General features: G+C 35.3%; 1 protein-coding gene across 2 annotated transcripts in view; it reads right to left on the reverse strand.

The window, feature by feature from the left end:
• Col4a1 (Collagen type IV alpha 1) overlaps window positions 1–19,289 on the reverse strand; it is a 1,206,096-nt gene that overhangs the window by 612,281 nt on the left and 574,526 nt on the right. For both annotated transcript variants that reach the window (XM_090374514.1, XM_090374509.1), the window contains exon 17: window positions 10,830–11,123. In XM_090374514.1, coding sequence (XP_090230640.1) covers window positions 10,830–11,123 — 294 coding nt within the window. The remainder of the gene's footprint in view (window positions 1–10,829; window positions 11,124–19,289) is intronic.

Consider the following 19,289-nt stretch of genomic DNA (forward strand, 5'->3'; position numbering starts at 1 on the left):
ATTCTTTCTAATCTGTTAGTAATGACCCTTGTGAACAACTTGTAGATATGGGATAACAAGCTAATTGGTCTATAATTTCCAATTTCTGATTTATCTCCTTTCTTATGCAGCAAAACTATGATTGCATTATTCCACTGCTTAGGCATCGCACCTTTTATAATGCACTTTGTGAAGAGCCTTGCCAGTATTTGTGTTATGTCTCTTCCTCCCAATTTTAACAACTCTACAGTAACTTCATCTTCCCCCGGGGCTTTCCGATTCTTCATTTTCTTCAATGCATGTTCTACCTCATCAGGAAGAATATCGGGTATGTTGTATGTGTTGCTACTTTGCAATCCATCTTCCCCACTGCTGGTATCATTCCCTCGCTCCTTGTATAATTCTCTATAGTAGTCTTCTGCTATTTGAATTATGCCTTCTCTGCTGTTTATAAGTACACCATCGCTATTCTTCAGTTTCAGTATCATTTGTCTTTCTGTATTACTGCTCATGGCTGCTGATTTAAATCCTTTGTTTTCCCTTAATGCTTGTTCTACTTTTCTTGTGTTAAATCTTCTTATGTCCTCTCTGAGTCTCTTTCTAATGGCTTTGCATAACTCAGTATACTCAATTTTCTCCCTGTCAGTGTTTTTCTTGCTCTTCATTTGTCGTCTTTGGTTCATCATGTAAAGTGTTTCTTGACTAATTTTTTCTTCTTTGGATTTCTGTTTCCCTATAGGTTTCTTGGGCTTTATCACTTTCAAAAAGTTGTAATATTCCTCGTCGATATCTTGGTCCTCAGCAGTCTGCAGAAGCTCATACTTGTTCTTACGTTCCAGTACATACTGCTTTTTCTCCTCTTCTGTTATCTCAAAGACCTTTGTATTATTTACTCGAGTCAGTTTTTTCCTTTCCTTTCCTACATCTATATCAAGTGTACATCTTACCATTCTGTGATCACTTCCAACATTTACCTTATTCAGGACGGTAACATCAGTCACAATATATCTTCTGTTAGTGAGGATGAAGTCGATTTCATTAGTTGTTAATCCATTTGGACTCTTCCATGTCCACTTTCTGTTCACCCTTTTCTTGAAAAAAGTGTTCATTACTGACATTCCTTGAGATTCTGCAAATTCCACAAGTCTTTCACCTCTTTTATTTCTTTCACCAATTCCAAAATTTCCTATAGTTCCTCTTTCTGTGCTGTTTTGCCTTTTTCCAACCTTAGCATTGAAGTCCCCCATAATAATAGTGTAGTGGGTTTTCTGCTCATCTAGAAGACTCTCAATTTCAGTGTACATTTCTTCAACCTCTTCATCATCATGGCTCGATGTTGATGCATAAATCATTATAATCTTTAGCTTGTACCTCTTAGAAATCTTGAGTATTAGTCTTGACACCCTTGGTGATGTACTTTTGAATTCCAAAATGTTGTTTTTAAAATCTTTATGGACCAGAAACCCAACTCCACCTTCACTCCTTTCACTGTTTCCATTGGTGTACAGCAGATTTCCACTTGATAAACTTATAAGTGATTCATTTATAAGTTTTTTCACTTATAATCTATAATTATAATTATAAGTTCACTTATAATTATAAGTGAAATAATATGTACTCTTCAACAAATGCATGCATCTAAAAAAGGTAAATGTATATACATACTACAGAAGCTAGTCAACTGCCTTCTACAGCCAATCAGAAGATTAAGAATTCAAGATACGCTTAATGGCTAGCCTCTACATGTGGTCAACTTGTGTTCTTTGTTTATAATAAAAATAGAAATTTTATTAAAGGAAATACTGCATTATCTTTGTATGTGCTACATTTAATTCCAAAAACTTATAGTGATTTTTGAGAGTGAAAAAGATTAAAAATTCAGGATTTATAATCACTTGCGTAAAAAAAAAAAATATCAGTGAGAAAGTGTTTTACAAATTTCGAAAATAACAGAGAAACTCCAATTTCTATAAAGTATGACGCATTTTGTGACATCACACTTCTGAAAAATGAAAAGCTTTTTAGTTTGTCCTCCAGTACTAATCCACCAGTGTTGGCCAGTTGGCAAGTATTTTGCTTGAATCGTACAAGTTCTGAAGTGTGAGTATGGTTGCAGGTTAAAATAAACTGAAGTGTTAATTAAAATTTTGTTGTTCGGTTGTTGCATCTCCACTTTAAAAAAGTAAGTTTAAACACATTGTTATAAACAAATCTTTCTTTTATGTACTTAATTTCCTTTAGTTGAACTGTAACCATACATTTTATTCTTATAGGTTATAAAATTATGTATAATTATTAGTTATTTAAAATATGTTTTAGAATTTGATTTTTGTCTCATTTCCAAAATGAGTTTTAGACACAGCAATCAAATTGAAAGAGCGCAGTTCTCCTTGTTAATTTTTTTTTGAGAAAAGGGTTCCCCTTGTTGATTTTTTGAGCAGAACATTTTCCTTGTTAAAATACTTTTTTATACTACAAAAATGCAGATTGTGAGAAAACTCCTATTTAAAATATTTATATAGGAGTGTCTTTTACAAATCATACATGGCAGTAACATAGCTCCAGAATGAACAATCAACCACAATGAAGCAGGTATTTGAATGCCTCATATAAGGTATTTTTGCAGAAAAAAAAAAAAGTGATCATTACTAATTTTTTTTTATTTGTACCTGTAAATTGTAATATTTTTTTTTTAAAAAATTACAATACTGTATGTGCAATAAAATATGTGTAATATACTAACTTAGTAAAAAAATTTTAGCACTGCACATGTTAAATTTTATCCTTCAAGCACTAAGCATATCGTGCAAAATAGTAAATATTAGTTATTAAAATATTGCTGTGTTTATATACTAAAATTTATTTCAATTGCAGTGTCTACCATAAACGACATTATTTATTTAGCTGTGTCCAAATTTAATTAAAATAAAAAACTTTAAAAATTTAAATTTATAAATGATAAAAAGAATAAGATGTCCAAGTAAGATGTATAAGGGGAACAAAATTTCGAAAGAAGAGGTCAAGGGAGGAAGAAGCAAAGAATTTGTCATATAATTTTTAAAAATGGTTTACGGCAGTGGAGATCACTGATCACAATTAATAATCCCTGTTAGCTGCAATACAGTCATTCCTGAAGCTGAAGAAAACTGTAGCAAATTAGAGGCACATAATTCTGAAAATGACCAGAAAACTGAGTTTGAGTGTGAGTCACCTCAGGTTGCAAAAAATGCAAATAATAATAATAATATTATTATGCTCAACTTAAATAATCTCTCATCATGGCCAGCAAATATTTCTGATAAAATAAGATGCTTTTTAACAGAAGATGGACCAGACCAAGGCAAAAATGTGAATTTTCATTATTCTTTATTCGAAGACGAACATCGAAAAAAAAAAGAAACAAAATATTTGTATTGTTTTCCATGCATTTTATTTGGAACTAATAAAAATAGTGGCAATGTGCCTTCACCAGTTAATTCAAAGAAAGGCAACATTGATGATGCTCTACAAAAAGCAATTTTAACAGAGAAAGAAAAATGGAGACTAATTTTAAAAATTATTCTGGATGCGATATTATTTTGTACAAAAAATAACCTTGCATTAAGAGGTTCAAATGAAATGATTGGGAATCTGAAAGCTGGAATATTCATCAATATTATTGAACTTAGAAATCATTATAATAAAAAACTAACAGAACACATTTCAAATCATCGAAAATGAACTGTGAATTATTTATCGAATAAGATTCAAGATGAATTGGAAATGAAATTTAGGTCAGTATTATTTCAAAAATTAAAAAAGCTAAGTAGTTCTCCTTGTTAATTGATTACAAACCTGATTTATCACATCATGAACAAATGCCCCAAATAATCAGATATGTGCAAATTACTGAAAAATATCAACAGAAGAGAGTTTCATTGATTTTATAGAAAGTAAAGAAAAGACTGCCATTGGATTGGCAACAGAAATTCTTACCAAATTAGAAAAGGATGGGCTTGACATTAATAATGGGACCAATATGGCATTAATAATGGGGCCAAATGACAACAATAATGGGGCCAATATGGCAGGAAAATATGATGCTGTACAAGTAATCATTAAAAAAAAAAAAAAATGAATTTGCCACGTTTGTACCATGTTCAGCACGTAGTCTTAATTTAGCTGGTGTACATGCAGTGTCAATAATGTCTGGGATGATAAGTTTTTTTGGCATTGTTCAAAGAATATTTACTTTTTTTCGGGTTCCACTAGTTGCTGGGAAATTTTATCGAATATTTTGAACATTTTACTTAAAGGAATTATAGACACAAGATGGTCGTTGAGAGAACGAGCTATAAAATCTTTGTTCTTATAAATAACAAAAGTTCACAAAGTCTTAATTAATACTGAAGATAAGTCTACAAATGTAGAAACTATCAGTATTATTATTATTATAATTAGCCATATGGTGCAAGGAAGCCTAAGGCTTTTGCTGCACCAGCCAAAAAAAAAAAAAAAAAAATTCTGAAAGAGAGAGAGGGGGGGGGGTCAGAAATAAAAGGGAATCACCAAGAAAGAGAACAATGATGATAACCAGCTCAGGACCCTATTGCTCAAAGTCTGCTTTTACAAATAGACTATCCAGTTTTATGCTGATTGGCTATATGGAATAAAATTCATCATAATATTGACTGTGCAAATAAGGCATTGCAAGCTAAAAAGCATTGCGTTTTCTGTTCAAATGCATCAGATATTTGAACAGAAATTTAAAGTTCCAAAAATCATGTTTTATCAATTCTACAGGATATAAAATCTGTAACTCCCTTTACAACTTCTCCAATTCATTCATGAGTACTGTCTAATAGAATCTAATCCAAATATAGAAATGGTGCTACGAGTTTTTCTTACTCTGTCTGTAACAGTATCTTCTTGTGAAAGGTCCTTCAGTAAACTTAAATTGATTAAAAATTACTTAGATCAACAACAAGACAAGAACGACTAACCAATGTATCAATTATATCCATTGAAAACCAGGTTGCACAAGACAAAGTATGACAAATTATTGATGATTCTACTTCAGCAAAAATAATGCATCTTCATTGCATAGTTTTAGTTTATGTTAAAAGTACTAGATTTCATAATATTTTGTTTCTATGATTTTATACTAGATATATAAACATAAGCTACCTCTGATATCGGTGAATTTTTAATTTCTTTGTAGTTATATGTATTTTCTTTGTAGTTCATATATAGAAACAAAGTCTATGTATATAAAATTAATATTTCTAAGTTTCTTTTTCTTTGATATTTTTGTTTTGTTATATTTATTGTATTGCTTAAATAATTTAATCAATACAACTGATATAAAACAAAAATTAACAAATTAACAAACAAAACAATGAAAATTAATAAATATTAATTAATTAATTAACCAAAAGTAATAAATTAATAAACAAAACAAAAATTAATAAATTATATAAATCAATATTAATAAATTAATTAATAAACAAAAATTAATAAATTAATAAACGAAATTTATAAATTAATAAACAAATAATTAATAAATATTAATGGATTAATAATTTAACAAACATTAATAAATTAATAATTTAACAAAAATTAATAACTAAACAAACATTAATAAATTAATATTTATTGATAAATATATGAAAATCATAGATCGTCGCAATAGTAATTTTTATAAATTCATAAAGATTGACTACTAGCAATATGATAGGGGCAAACTTATATTACTTTTGTCCCAGGCATAGGATTGCCTACTTAAGGCTCTGGGTGACATTCTGATTCTAGGATATATATCATATCATATAAGATCATATATCTCTATTGGGATTACCCTGTCTTCTAATCTTTTTTGGCATAAGCACATTACAAATATTGCTTCCTCTGCATCTGAAAATCTGGGTTTTCTCTTTCGCTCTCAGCATTACTTTTCTTCCAAACAGCTGTTCGCTCTGTACAAATCGCAAATCTGCCCTACTATGGAATATTGTTCTCACAATAGTGGCGGTTCCCACTAAAATTTCTCTCAGGCTTCTAGATTCCCTTCAAAAGAGGGCAGTTAGGTTAATTAATGACTCGTCTCTAACAGAGTCTCTCATTCGCTGTCTCATAGACTTCTGTTTCTGCTACATGCCTTTTCTGTAGATACTTCCATGGACACTATTCTTCTGAATTGGCTTCTTTAATTCCTGCTCTCTCTCTCTTCCAAAACAGTCCGAACACGTGCCGCAGCCAGTCAACATTCGTTTAGTGTCCATCATCAAACTCACAGAATCAACTTTTGTACTTCCTCATTTATTCATTCAACTTCCACTTTTTGGAACAATCTTCCTTCATACATATGCCAGATAATTACAATCTACAGAAATTCAAGTCTAATATTCACAAGTACCTTCTTTCATCTTCTCAACTTTTAACCCATGCATGGTACTAAGTACTATAGATTTTTCTAATACCTCTTGTGTTTGGGGATTATCATATATACATAAAAAAAAAAAACACTTCCTCCAACCATAAACAGTGTGCTCCATGTCGAAGACTTCAGTATATTTTCCCAGTTATGGGGGTTATTGATGCTTTAACTCTTGGGCAATGGCCAATTGTTTCAGGTTCTCACTGGGAAAACTGTTTTGCATCCATTTTTGTCACAAGCATAACCTTCACCTCTGAACCTGAGTTAAGACTTGGTAAAAGCACTATTCCAGTAGTATCAGAGATGAAATTCTCAGGATTCATATTTAGCAAAAAGTTGACATTTCTCCAACATATTCGGTATCTATTTACAAAGTACACTTTCTTCATCTATGTTGTGCACTTGTGTGATGAAAACCAGATTATTGGTCTCAGATACATGTCTCCCAGAAATGGCATCATTTGTTGGCTCGACCCCATTCACCACAAGCTATTTGTATTGCTACTAATGCATTCAGAACATCTGTTGCTCAACATCTATATATGGAAGCAAATGAACCGGCCTTGTCACGTCGATGAAAACAGTTGTCTCTAAACTAAGCTTTTAAGCTGAACTCCCAGCCAGACAACCCAAAGTGAACCACCATTTTTGTCCCAAAATGGGAAAATCTTTATAGCATTAGCATTAGCAAAGGCACATGAAATGCAAGAAAGCAAGCTTATATTAGCATCAGCCAAAAAAAAACAAAAAAAAACCCTTATTTCACCCATCCACTCGCTCCAAATGTTTGCCAAGTTCTGCCTTGAATCTATTTAAGCTATCAACTTCTACAATGACCGATGGCAGTTTCTTCCAGAAATCAACCACCCGCTGGCTAAAGGCAAACTTCTGCATATTTATCCTACAACCGTCTTTCCTCAATTTGAATTTATGCCCTCTCAAGCAATTATTCTGAGCAAGAGGAAGAATCCCATCAGCACTGAGCATGCTCAAACCATTTAAGGCTTTATACACCTTAATCAGATCACGTCGCAGGTGCCTAGTCTCCAGACACTGTAATTTGCAAAACTTAAGCCTTTCTTCATAAGAGCAACCCTTTGTTCCATTCACTAATCTTGTTGCCCTTCTCTGTACTCATTCCAGCAGCTCTACATCCTTCTTAAAATGAGGCCTCCAGACCTGTATACAGTACTCAAGGTATGGTGATTAGCAGGGATAAGGAGGTGATTATCCCCTTATACAAGGGGATAATCACCTCCTTATCCCTGCTAGAAACATTCCTGTATATCATTGACAAGACACCATGAGCTACTCTTGAAGCCCATCTGCACTGCTCAGAAAACTTCATATCTGCACTGCTCAGAAAACTTCATATCTGCACTGCTCAGAAAACTTCATATCTGCCTGCACAATTACCCCCAGGTCCTTTTCATTCTCTACCACTGTCAGTATGGTACCACAGAGTTGATACATTATTCTGGGATTACTGCTTCCCATATGTAGTACTTTACATTTGTAAATGTTAAACTTAATTTCCACCTCTCAGCCCATCTGCTCAACTTTTCTAGATCCTGTTGCAGCAGTGTACTGTTATTAGTGTCATTAAAAACCCTGCCAACCTTGGAAATTAAGCCTGATATAACATCATTAATATCATTTATAAATACAGAAAACAACAATGGACCCAAAACTGAAACCTAAAGGACTCCACTAATAACATTAGTCCATGATGAGCAGTGTCCATTGATTACCACTCTCTGTCTTCTGCCACTCAACCATCCATTTATCCATAGCAACAATTTGCCACCAATGCTACACTGCTCTCCAATTTGTGCAGCAGTCTTGCATGTGCAACAGTATCAAAAGCCTTTATAAGATCCAAATATATAATATCAAAGTTATTCCCTGCATCCAATTCTTTTGGACTACATCATAGTATCCAATCAAATTGGTCAGGCAAGACCTTCCCTTAACAAAACCATGCTGTGTCTGAGCTATAACTGAATTCTTGTCAAGATGATCCTGCAGTGCTTCATTAACCAGTGCCTCCATTAATTTTCCTGGAACAGAAGTTAAACTCACAGGTCTATAATTACTTGTCTCAGCCTTCAATCCTCCTTTGTGAATTGCGGTTACATTTGCACATATCCATTCTGTGGGTACCTCCCCTAAGTCCAAGGAAGCTCCCATAATTATGGCTAAGGGTTTGCTTACTTCCTTTGCTGCCTCGTTTAATATAACTGGACAGTTTAATATAACCATCCACCCCAGGTGCCTTTCTTATGTTTATCTTTAAAAATTACTCCTCCACTTTGCTCACACTTTGTTAGCTACTTGAGCAGGATCATCAACAGTTGAACCATCGATATCAAGTGGACCAATCTGATTCATCCCCTTCCTTCTAGAGTTTACATAAGTAAAGAACCTTTTCTGTTTTTCTTTGCATCCTTTGCCAAATATTTCTTGTAATCTGCCATTGCCTGCCTAACCTCCTTTGTAACTGGGAACAGACCAGCTTATATTAACCTGGGGGGGGGGGGTTCCATCTGGCAGGTATGGGCTTTGCACACCCAGGGTCCTGAGCTGGATATCATCATTCTTCTCTTTCTTCATGATTTCCTTTTACTTCTCTCTCTCTCTCTCAGGGTAACTCGGGGAATTTTTATTATTTTTTTTGTTTTTTTTGGCTGGTGCAGCACAAGCCTCAGGCTTCCTTGCATCATATAGCTAATAATATCTATCACAGGCTTCCGTGTCACTTGTTAATTTATATGTATTTTTCTTCTCTGCTACATGTCTCATTAGTTCATCTGACATCCATTTAGGCCTAAAACTTGAACAAAATTTCTTAGTTGAAATGAAAAGCCTAGTAGCTTCCAAGATTAATTCTTTCAATGCTTCCCATTTTGAATTTGAATTTGCTGTTCGTGACATCATCAGTTTGTCCCACCGTATAGAATTTAAAAACTGTCTCAGAACACCGTAGTTACCTTTACGAAAGCATAACACCCTTCCTTTGACCTCTGATGGTAGTTACCTCTTTGAGCAAATCTCACTTCAGCACACTGTGATCACTGCCACCTAGTGGTTCCTTTATCTGCAGATTCTTAATGCATGAAGAATCACTACTGATAATCAGATTAAGAGTATTACTCCTTCTATTTGCCTCCAGAACATGCTGCTATAGGAAACAATTATCCAATAAATCCACAAAAGCCTTGCTAGTGTGCGAGTAACGAACCAACACATTCCAGTCAATATCTGGAAATTGAAATCCCCCATTATATTCCCTGCATCCAATTCTTTTGTGACTTGATTTACTGGCCCACTTGATTTACTGGCACTTGATTTACTGGCCCACTCTATTTCTCTGTACAATTGTTTATTATACTCATCAGAGTCATTAGGCCTATAAGACACTCCTACTCTCAATTTTGCTTTCCCATTTCTTATGTAATACCAAACTGACTCGACACTGCAATATGTCTAGCAATGTCAACTGGCTGTACTTTCTTGGATTTTATCTGTTTCTTACCTAATAGCATAACCCCTCCTCCCTTCCTATCCTGTCTATCCTCCTGTACACATTGTACTCCCCAAATTCCAGTTCTGCATTCTTTATATCTATGTTACATCTGCCTTTGATGTTTTGACCAACACTTCAAATTCATTGCATTGGTGTTCATGCAGGTATACATGCACCTGTTCATTTCTTAGCTACCCTAACACAGCCTGTGTATTTATTTGTTTCAGTCTCTGGGATCCCCTGCACCTTGTTTTCCAGACTGCTGCTCATTCTAATAGAAGAAGTGTAAGAATCACTTTCACCTCTGCTAGCAGCTATTGTTAAACATTGTATCCCTCCCCCCAAGCTAGCAGTTTTCCGACCCACCTAACACTGCCTTGATAGCATCAGCAAATATTCTTGCACCCTTTCTACTTAGGATACTTTGTGGAGTCCATGCCAAGAAAACATGTAGGGGCTGGACGACGATTAAATGTTATAAAAAAATTTCTTTTTTTGAGTTAAATGACTGCATTCTGAAGTAATAGGCACCCAAATGTACTAAAAAAGGGACAAGGAGTATAACTGCAGTTGAGAACAAACATTTTCTTCAGCTCAATAAACAGATACAATTCACATTCTTTAGAAAAATGGCAAGCTTTTTAAAAGTATATAATTTCCAAAAACTCATAAATTGGAAGACAGTTTCAAAAAATGAAATTATAAATTGCCATTATAGAGAACTAAGTGACCAACAGTTCTGTATAAAGGCCTTCAGGGATAATTGTATTCAGCAACAAGTTTATTATATTAATCTCATTTCAATTGAATTCTTTTCACAAGAGTGAGTGAATTTAAATACAAATATATTTTATGGAATTCTTTTGTATTTTATATATAATGGAGTCAGGAAACAAACATTAAGCATACCTCGCTCTCCTTTAGGTCCTGGTTCTCCTTTCTGACCAGGTAAGCCATCTAATCCAGGACTACCATCCATTCCTTTTGAACCCTGGATAGAAATTCCTGGATTTCCTTTAGGTCCAGGTTCTCCTTTTGGGCCTGGTGCCCCAGGAAGTCCTGATGGTCCCTGCAAGCCAGGTAATCCTGATAGTCCAGATTCTCCTTTATCTCCTTTTAAACCTGCAGGGCCTTCTCGTCCTGGCAAACCAGGTATCCCAGGACCGCCAACTGGGCCTGGAGGCCCTCTTGGGCCTATCTCTCCTATTAAAGATAAATGTAAATATAAATAATTTTTTTAAAATTTAAAAGAATAATGAACAATTTCATAAATGAGAAATACTCTTAACTGTTATATTGTTTTTGATGTAAACATGAATAGCTAAGTACAAATTATGTGCAATAGCTATATAAAACCCAAAAAATAAATTCAAGGTTGTAAACAGGTGAGGTGCACATACACACATAGGCTCCGTCAGATATGCTCAGCTCAACAATGACTTGAGCAGGTGAACTGCAAGATATCATTGTTTGTATATATTTATAATTATTCCATGTATTTATAATGCATGGAATGATTATAATCATCAGTGAATTCAGATTGCTATAGTAAGAACAAGTTAGTCTCTAATCAAACAGTTGAGAGGCAGACAGACTAAGGCAGAATACAGAGGCATTTTGCTAAGTGTCCAAGGCAAAGTAGCAATGATTTCTTTGCATATATTAACAATACAATGAAAGGAACAAATCAATCACAGTGGTCCACAGGTTATAAATGGAACAACTACTGGTGAGCCTGCACAGAACACTTATAAACTGAATTTTACATCTACATTCACGTATGAAGTTTTTAGAAACAAAGTAAGCAGAACTCTAATAATACAAATCAGAAGTTCACTGATTTTTATAACAACAGGAAGGAAGGGTTTTTTCTTTGTAGTTGTTTGTGCATCAGCTTCTGTGGCCATAATGCACCTCCCAAAGTTTTTGCATTTTTTACTCTGATTCAAACCCGAGGCGGGATTCAAACCCGCGACCTTTGGGTTGCCAGGCAGGCACTTTACCCACCCAGCTAACCCGGTTGGCAGGAAGGAAGGTGGAAGAGAAATTCCTGCAACTAAAAGTTTATATTAAAGCTTATTATTCAATCTCTAGCCTGAAATACCTTACATATAATTCTTTAATAAAAGAAGATCACGAGTGAGATCTGTGATTTGAATAATTCCAAAATCAAGACCTTGCATACTATGCAAGGTTGTGCATATATATATGTAAACAGAACAATTTTCCTATGCTGCTACTCTTCAGAACATGAAAGGTAGATCCAATCTTGCTCTTTATACAAAAAATTGAGTTTTTTATATATTTTAGTTGGTACTACCTATCAATAATAAAAATAATGTTACTTCTCAAGAGAGCTGCTTCACTAGAAAAACATTCTGCCATCTCTCTGCTGAAATCCAATTGTGGCTGTTGGCTGAACCAGAACCCTATAGCTTTGATTCAAAACTACTGCAACTGATTATTAAAGTTGCTGCAAAATGTAAAAGCCAAATGGAAAGATTCAGAGAGTAATTATAGATGTTGCTAAGTATTTTATTTCAGCAAGGAAATATTATTTCAGGTTTAGACCATAACAGATGTCAGATGAGTTTCGTTGCAGTGAAAAACAATGCATGGAATAATTATAAATCACCAAGGGATGCAGACTCATACAGTAATACAAGTTAGTCTTTAATAAAGTACTCAAGGGGGGTTAGGCAGGCAGATTATCAGATGGATTTGGCAAAGAGTGCAAGGCAAAGCAGGAAGGAATTTTCTGTACATGTTAACACTAGAAGGAAAGGAATGAATAATGATGATCCACTGGATATATGTGGCATAATTAATGATGATCTGCTGCAGATCACTTATAAACTGAATAAATATTTTCCCTCAAAATTCATACATGAAGTTTTTAGAGACAGGATTAGCAGAAGTCTAACTAATAATACAGGTTATGAGATCACAGATTTTTATAATAATGGATAGGAAGGTGGAAGAGAAGTTACTGCAGCTAAAAGTGAACAAAACACCTGGGCTGATAGAATCTATTCAAATATATTAAAAGAAACTGCAAAAGAGAAAACTTTACCCATAATAAAAAGGGCATCCTTAGCTTCAGAAAAAGATATCTTTTCATTTTGAAGTCAGATGGGCACACATGACGTCAATAATTTTTTTACAAGTATCTTGCATAATAATTTAAAACTGTTATTTTGGTAACTACTGCAAGGATTTATCAAAGTTTTTAAAATGTGATAGAGCATGGTAATAGTAGTAATCACCAAGAAAGAGAAGAATGATGATATCCAGCCCAGGGTCCTGAGCTGGATATCATCATTCTTCTTTTTCTTCGTGATTCCCTTCTATTTCTGATTCCTTCCTTCTCTCTCTCTCTCTCTCTCTCTCTCTCTCTCTCTCTCTCTCTCTCAGGGTGACTCAGAAAGTTTTTTTGTCTGGTACAGCATAAGCCTCAGGCTTCCTAGTACCATGTGACTATAATAATAATAATACCAGAAATTATAGAAAATACATCGCCAAGGAGCCCAGACTGTCCAATGACACATGTCGACGATGCCACCTGGCCTCAGAAATGATCCAACACATCACCGCGGGGGTGCAAGGTGATCACCCAGACTGAGTACACTCGTAGACAAGACCAGGTAGCCAGGATAATACATCAGAAGCTAGCAAGGAAACACCAGTTGACCAAAGAAAGTGTACCATACTACAAGTACGAACCCCAGGCAGTACTACAGACCCCAACCCACAAGCTGTACTGGGACTGCACCATAATAACAAATATGACAATCCCGCACAACAGAAGGAAAAGACTACCTATCTGATTGACATAGCGGTACCCAACACTGGCAACCTGCAGAAAACCCATGGGGAAAAGATCAGGAAGTAAACGAACCTAAGACAGGAGATCAAAGAGATGTAGTATATGGAACAAGTAACGACCATCCCGATCATCGTGCCAACCACAGGTATGGTGCCAAAGACCCTACATAACAGACTAGCAGCAATAGGTCTCCCAACGAACACTTACAAGGAACTCCAGAAATTCTATCCTGAACATCTGTAGGATAGTCAGAGAGTTCCTCGACCAAAAGTAACACCAGACAACAACAACAACCACCCTGTGTACTTGGTAGCAATACCCGTCACGAGGTGGAACCCCCAATCAGGGAGAAATAATATAATAATAATGGCAAATGATACAAGAAAGGAAGCTTATATAGGATCAGCCAAAAAAAAAAAAAAAAACTACAGAGTTCACCCATTATCCATACTCTCAAGAATTTGTCTAGTTCTTCCTTCGATTTATTTAATCCATCCAATTGAGGAAGGTAGATAGTTGCAAGATAGATGTACTAGTAGTGGAAAATGATGCAAAACAAACTTACATAAATAGCATCAGCAAAAAAAAAAAAAAAAAAAAACTACACACTTCTCCCAGAGCTATGATACCCAATACGTTCTACGTTGATTTCAATATTTGTAAAAAAATAAGCAGTTTACCTCAATATCATAGCGTAGAACACTTCCATATAACACTCTCCAGAAATTAAAATGAATAAAACATTAATGTAAATTAATTAAAATAAATTGAAAGCAATTAAAAAATCAACCAAATACAATTCAAAAATATAATTAAAAATTAATTACAAAAAAGTTTAACATAAATATGAAAACAATTCTCCTTTTTGAAGCTGACAATGCTTTTCGACTGTATATTGTGATCACAGCATTGTCAGCTTCAGGAAGGAAAATTGTTTTTCATATTTACATTGAATTTTTTGTAATTAATTTTTAATTACAAAAAAGTTTAGCGTAAATTGTGTTCAATTGCTTTTTAATTGTTTTCAATTTATTTTAATCATTTTGTGTTAATGTTTTATTAATTTTAATTTCTGAAGAGTGTTATATGGAAATTTCTTTTGGCTGGTGCAGCATAAGCCTCTGGCTTCCTTGCACCATATGGCTAATATTAATAATAATAATAATAAGTGTTCTACATATCCTATTGAAGTAAACTGCTCTTATTCTTTTACAAAAACTTCTTCCATTCATCCATTCCTTCCAAGCAAGAATTTGTCTAGTTCACAAGAATTTGTGGAAGTGTATGGTTTAAATGAATTCAGGGAAGAACTAGTTCTTTCCTGAATTCATTTAAACCATACACTTCCACAATAATGGATGGAAGTCCATTCCAACAATCAACCACCCACTGGCTGAAAACAAACTTCTGCACATCTACTATCCTGCAACCATCCTTCTTCAAATTTATGCTCCCCTCATGTGTGCAGTCTCAGAAAGAGGAATGCCATTAACATTCAGCTTATACAATCCACTGAAATCTTCAAATACCTCAATCAGATCTCCCCGCAGGTGCCTAGACTTGAGACGCTGCAATTTGCAGAACTGAAGCCTTTCTAGTTAAAAGCACCCTTTTATTCCCTTCACCAGCCTGGTTGCCCTTCTCTGCACCCATTCCAGCAGATCTAGATCGTGATTTTTAATATTATTTCTGATTCCAATAAATTTATCTATAGTGGTTCATCCTTATTTATTCAAAACTGTAGTGGACAGCAATGGGGCAAAACTCATGAGCAGTAGCTAACATTTATTTACATTATTAGGAAATGAACCTACACCAAAACATTATGTGAATGACCATTTATTAAGTAAAGCTAATTTCAAAGAAATAACTGCAGATATATAAACCCAATGTATTAATAACAAGTGGTTGTAGTGAATAGTAATGGCTTAAAAAAGAATGATCATTTAAAAAAAAGGGAATGATATATTAAAATATACGGATAGTTTACGGACAAGGGGCACTACTAATAATAGCAGAAATACCCAATGACCATAATGGAATGTAGATAAGAAGATTAGAGTATGAGTGGAGAAATGCTGACCAGGTCAGAAGTAATAACAATGGAAAAAATTAAATAGGTACCTGTAAAATAAAAGTAAAATAAAATAAATATAATACAAATAGTACTTAATGCTATAGATTTGATGATTTTAACTTCTTCGTCAAGGATCAGCAGCCAAAACCAATGTAAATAGAGCGAGAAGTAAGGCATCTGTTTCTGATATGAAATATACATAGAAAGAGGTAAAAATTGAGCTGACGTGTATTTTATAGTTGACCAGACAGAGATCAAAATGGAAAAGAATAAAAACCAGATGAATTTAAACAAAATTAATGTTAAATGAAGATGAAAGAATATAGGCAAAGATGGATGACATACTGTGGTGCCAAGCAGGATGGTGATATGGGCTGAGGGGAGTAAACAACAGCCGGGCTGCATCGGAGAACCGAAAAAGTTAGCAAATTAGTTCCCTATGTATTTTTAACATATTATTCTTGCACTGCTTCTATTGGAATAAGCCGCAGTCTGCAAAATAAGATGCAGGATATTTCAGAGACTGCTGGGAATCATTGGGGTACAAATAAACACATAGGTTGTGTTAGGGTAGCTAAGAAAAAGAACAGGTGCATGTATACTTGCGTGTACACCAATGCTAGGAGTTTAGTTAATAAATTTGATGAATTTGAGGTATTGCTCAAAACATCAAAGGCAGATATTGTGGGGATTTCAGAGACGTGGTGTCACACAGATATAAGGAATGCAGAACTGGAATTTGGGGAGTACGTCTACAGAATGGATAGACAGGATAGGAAGGGAGGAGGGGTTATTCTATTAGTTAAGAAATACATAAAATCCAAGGAAGTGAAGCCAGTCGACATTGCTGGACAGTGCAGTGTCAAGTCAGTTTGGTGTGACATAAGCATTGGGAGATCAAAATTGAGCGTAGGAGTGTGCTATAGGCCTAATGACTCTGATGAGTATAATAAGAAACTGTACGGGGAAATAGAGTGGGCCAGTAAATCAGAGTCTTATAATGGGGGATTTTAATTTCCCAGATACTGACTGGAATTTGGGGGCTGGTCACTCGCACACTAGCAAGGCTTTTGTGGATTTATTGGATGATTGTTTTCTACATCAGCATGTTCAGGAGGCAACTAGAGGGAGTAATACTCTTGATTTGATTATCAGTAGTGATTCTTCATGCATTAAGAATCTGCAGGTAAATGAACTGCTAGGTGGCAGTGATCACAGTGTGCTGAAATGGGAAATACTCAAAGAGGTAACTACCACTAGGGGTAAAGGGAAGGGTTATTGCTTTTTTTTTGTAAAGGCGGCTATGATAGACTGAGACAGTATTTAACTTCTATACAGTGGGACCAACTGATGATGTTACCAACAGCAAATTCAAAATGGGAAGCATTCAAAAAACTTATCTTGGAAGCTACTAGGCTTTACATACCAACTAAGAAATATTGTTCAAGGTTTAGGCCAAAATGGATGTCAGATGAACTAATGAGGCATATGGCAGAGAAGAAAAATGCATTGGATACATACAAATTAACACATGACACAGAAGCCTATGATAGATACAAGTTGATCTGTAACCAAGCTACAAAGGAGGTTAGGAAGGCGAAGGCAGATTACAAGAAATCTTTGACAAGGGATGCAAAGAAAAACAGCAAAGAGTTCTTTACTTATGTAAACTCTATAAGGAAGGGGATGAATCACATTGGTCCACTTGATATCGATGGGTCAACTGTTGATGATCCTGCTCAGGTAGCTAACAAACTGAATGAATATTTTGCATTGACATTCACACATGAGGAGTTATTCAGCGAGGGGAATGCCAGAGGTGTATTCAACTCTGGCAGTAAGCTAGAGAATCTTGTAATAACTGAGAGTAAAGTGGAGGAGAAATTGTTGAAGATAAATACAAGAAAGGCACCTGGGGTGGATGGGATCTATCCAGTTATATTAAAGGTAGCAGCAAAGGAAGTAAGCAAACCCTTAGCCATAATTATGAGAGCTTCCTTGGACTCAGGGGAAGTACCCATGGACTGGAGATGTACAAATGTGACCCCAATTCACAAAGGAGGATTAAAGGCGACACAAGTAATTATAGACCTGTTAGTTTAACTTCTGTTCCTGGAAAAATAATGGAGGCACTGGTTAAAGAAGCACTGCAGGATCACCTAGACAAGACTTCAGTTATAGCTCAGACACAGCATGGTTTTGTTAAGGGGAAGTCTTGCCTGACCAATTTGATTGAATACTATGATGCAGTCACAAAAGAACTGGATGAAGGGAATAACTTTGATATTATATACTTGGATCTTAGAAAGGCTTTTGATACTGTTGCACATGGAAGACTGCTGCACAAATTGGAGCAGTGTGGCATTGGAGGCAAATTACTGCTATGGATAAAGGGGTGGTTGAGGGGGAGAAGACAGAGATTGGTAATCAATGGACACTGCTCATCATGGACTAATGTTATTAGTGGAGTCCCTCAGGGTTCAGTATTGGGTCCATTATTGTTTTCTGTATTTATATATGATATTGATGATGGTATATCAAGCTTAATGTCCAAGTTTGCAGACGATACGAAGGTTAGTACGGTTGTCAAGGACACTACTGACACTATGCTACTGCAACAGGATCTGGAAAGGTTGAGCAGATGGGCTGAGAGGTGGCAAATGAAGTTTAACATTGACAAATGTAAAGTACTACATTTGGGAAACAGCAACCCCAGAACAACGTATCAACTCTGTGGTACTTCACTGACAGTGGTAGAGAATGAAAGGGACCTGGGGGTGGTTGTGCAGGCAGATATGAAGTTTTCTGAGCAGTGCAGACGGGCTGTAAGAGTAGCTCATGGTGTTTTGTCAATGATATATAGGAATTTTTCTAGCAGGGATAAATAGGTGATTATTCCCTTATATAAGGCAATGGTCAGACCGCACCAAGAGTACTGTTATACAGGTCTGGAGGCCTCATTTGAAGAAGGATGTAGAGATGCTGGAACGAGTACAGAGAAGGGCAACAAGATTAGTGAATGGAACAAAGAGGTGCTCTTACGAAGAAAGGCTTACGTTTTGCAAATTACAGTGTCTGGAGACTAGGCACCGGTGAGATGATCTGATAGATGTGTATAAAGCCTTGAATGGTTTGAGCATGCTCAATGCTGATGAGATTCTTCCTCTTGCTCAGAATAATCACCTGAGAGGGCATAAATTCAAATTGAGGAAAGACAGATGTAGGATAAATGTGCAGAAGTTTGCCTTTAGCCAGCAGGTGGTTGGTTGCTGGAATAGACTTCCATCCCTTGTCGTGAAAGTTGATAGCCTAAATAAGTTTAAGGCTCAGCTGGACAGGTATTTCGAACGAACAGAGGGGTGAAGTGGAAGTGGTTATTTTTTATTTATTTATTTATTTTTATTTTATTTTATTTTTATTTATTTATTTTTTTTGGCTGATGCTGCATAAGCTTGCTTTCTTGCAT

Source organism: Mastigoproctus giganteus, chromosome 1 (genome assembly GCF_048544385.1).
Source record: "Mastigoproctus giganteus isolate SK-2022 chromosome 1, ASM4854438v1, whole genome shotgun sequence".
Lineage (NCBI taxonomy): Eukaryota > Metazoa > Arthropoda > Arachnida > Uropygi > Thelyphonidae > Mastigoproctus > Mastigoproctus giganteus.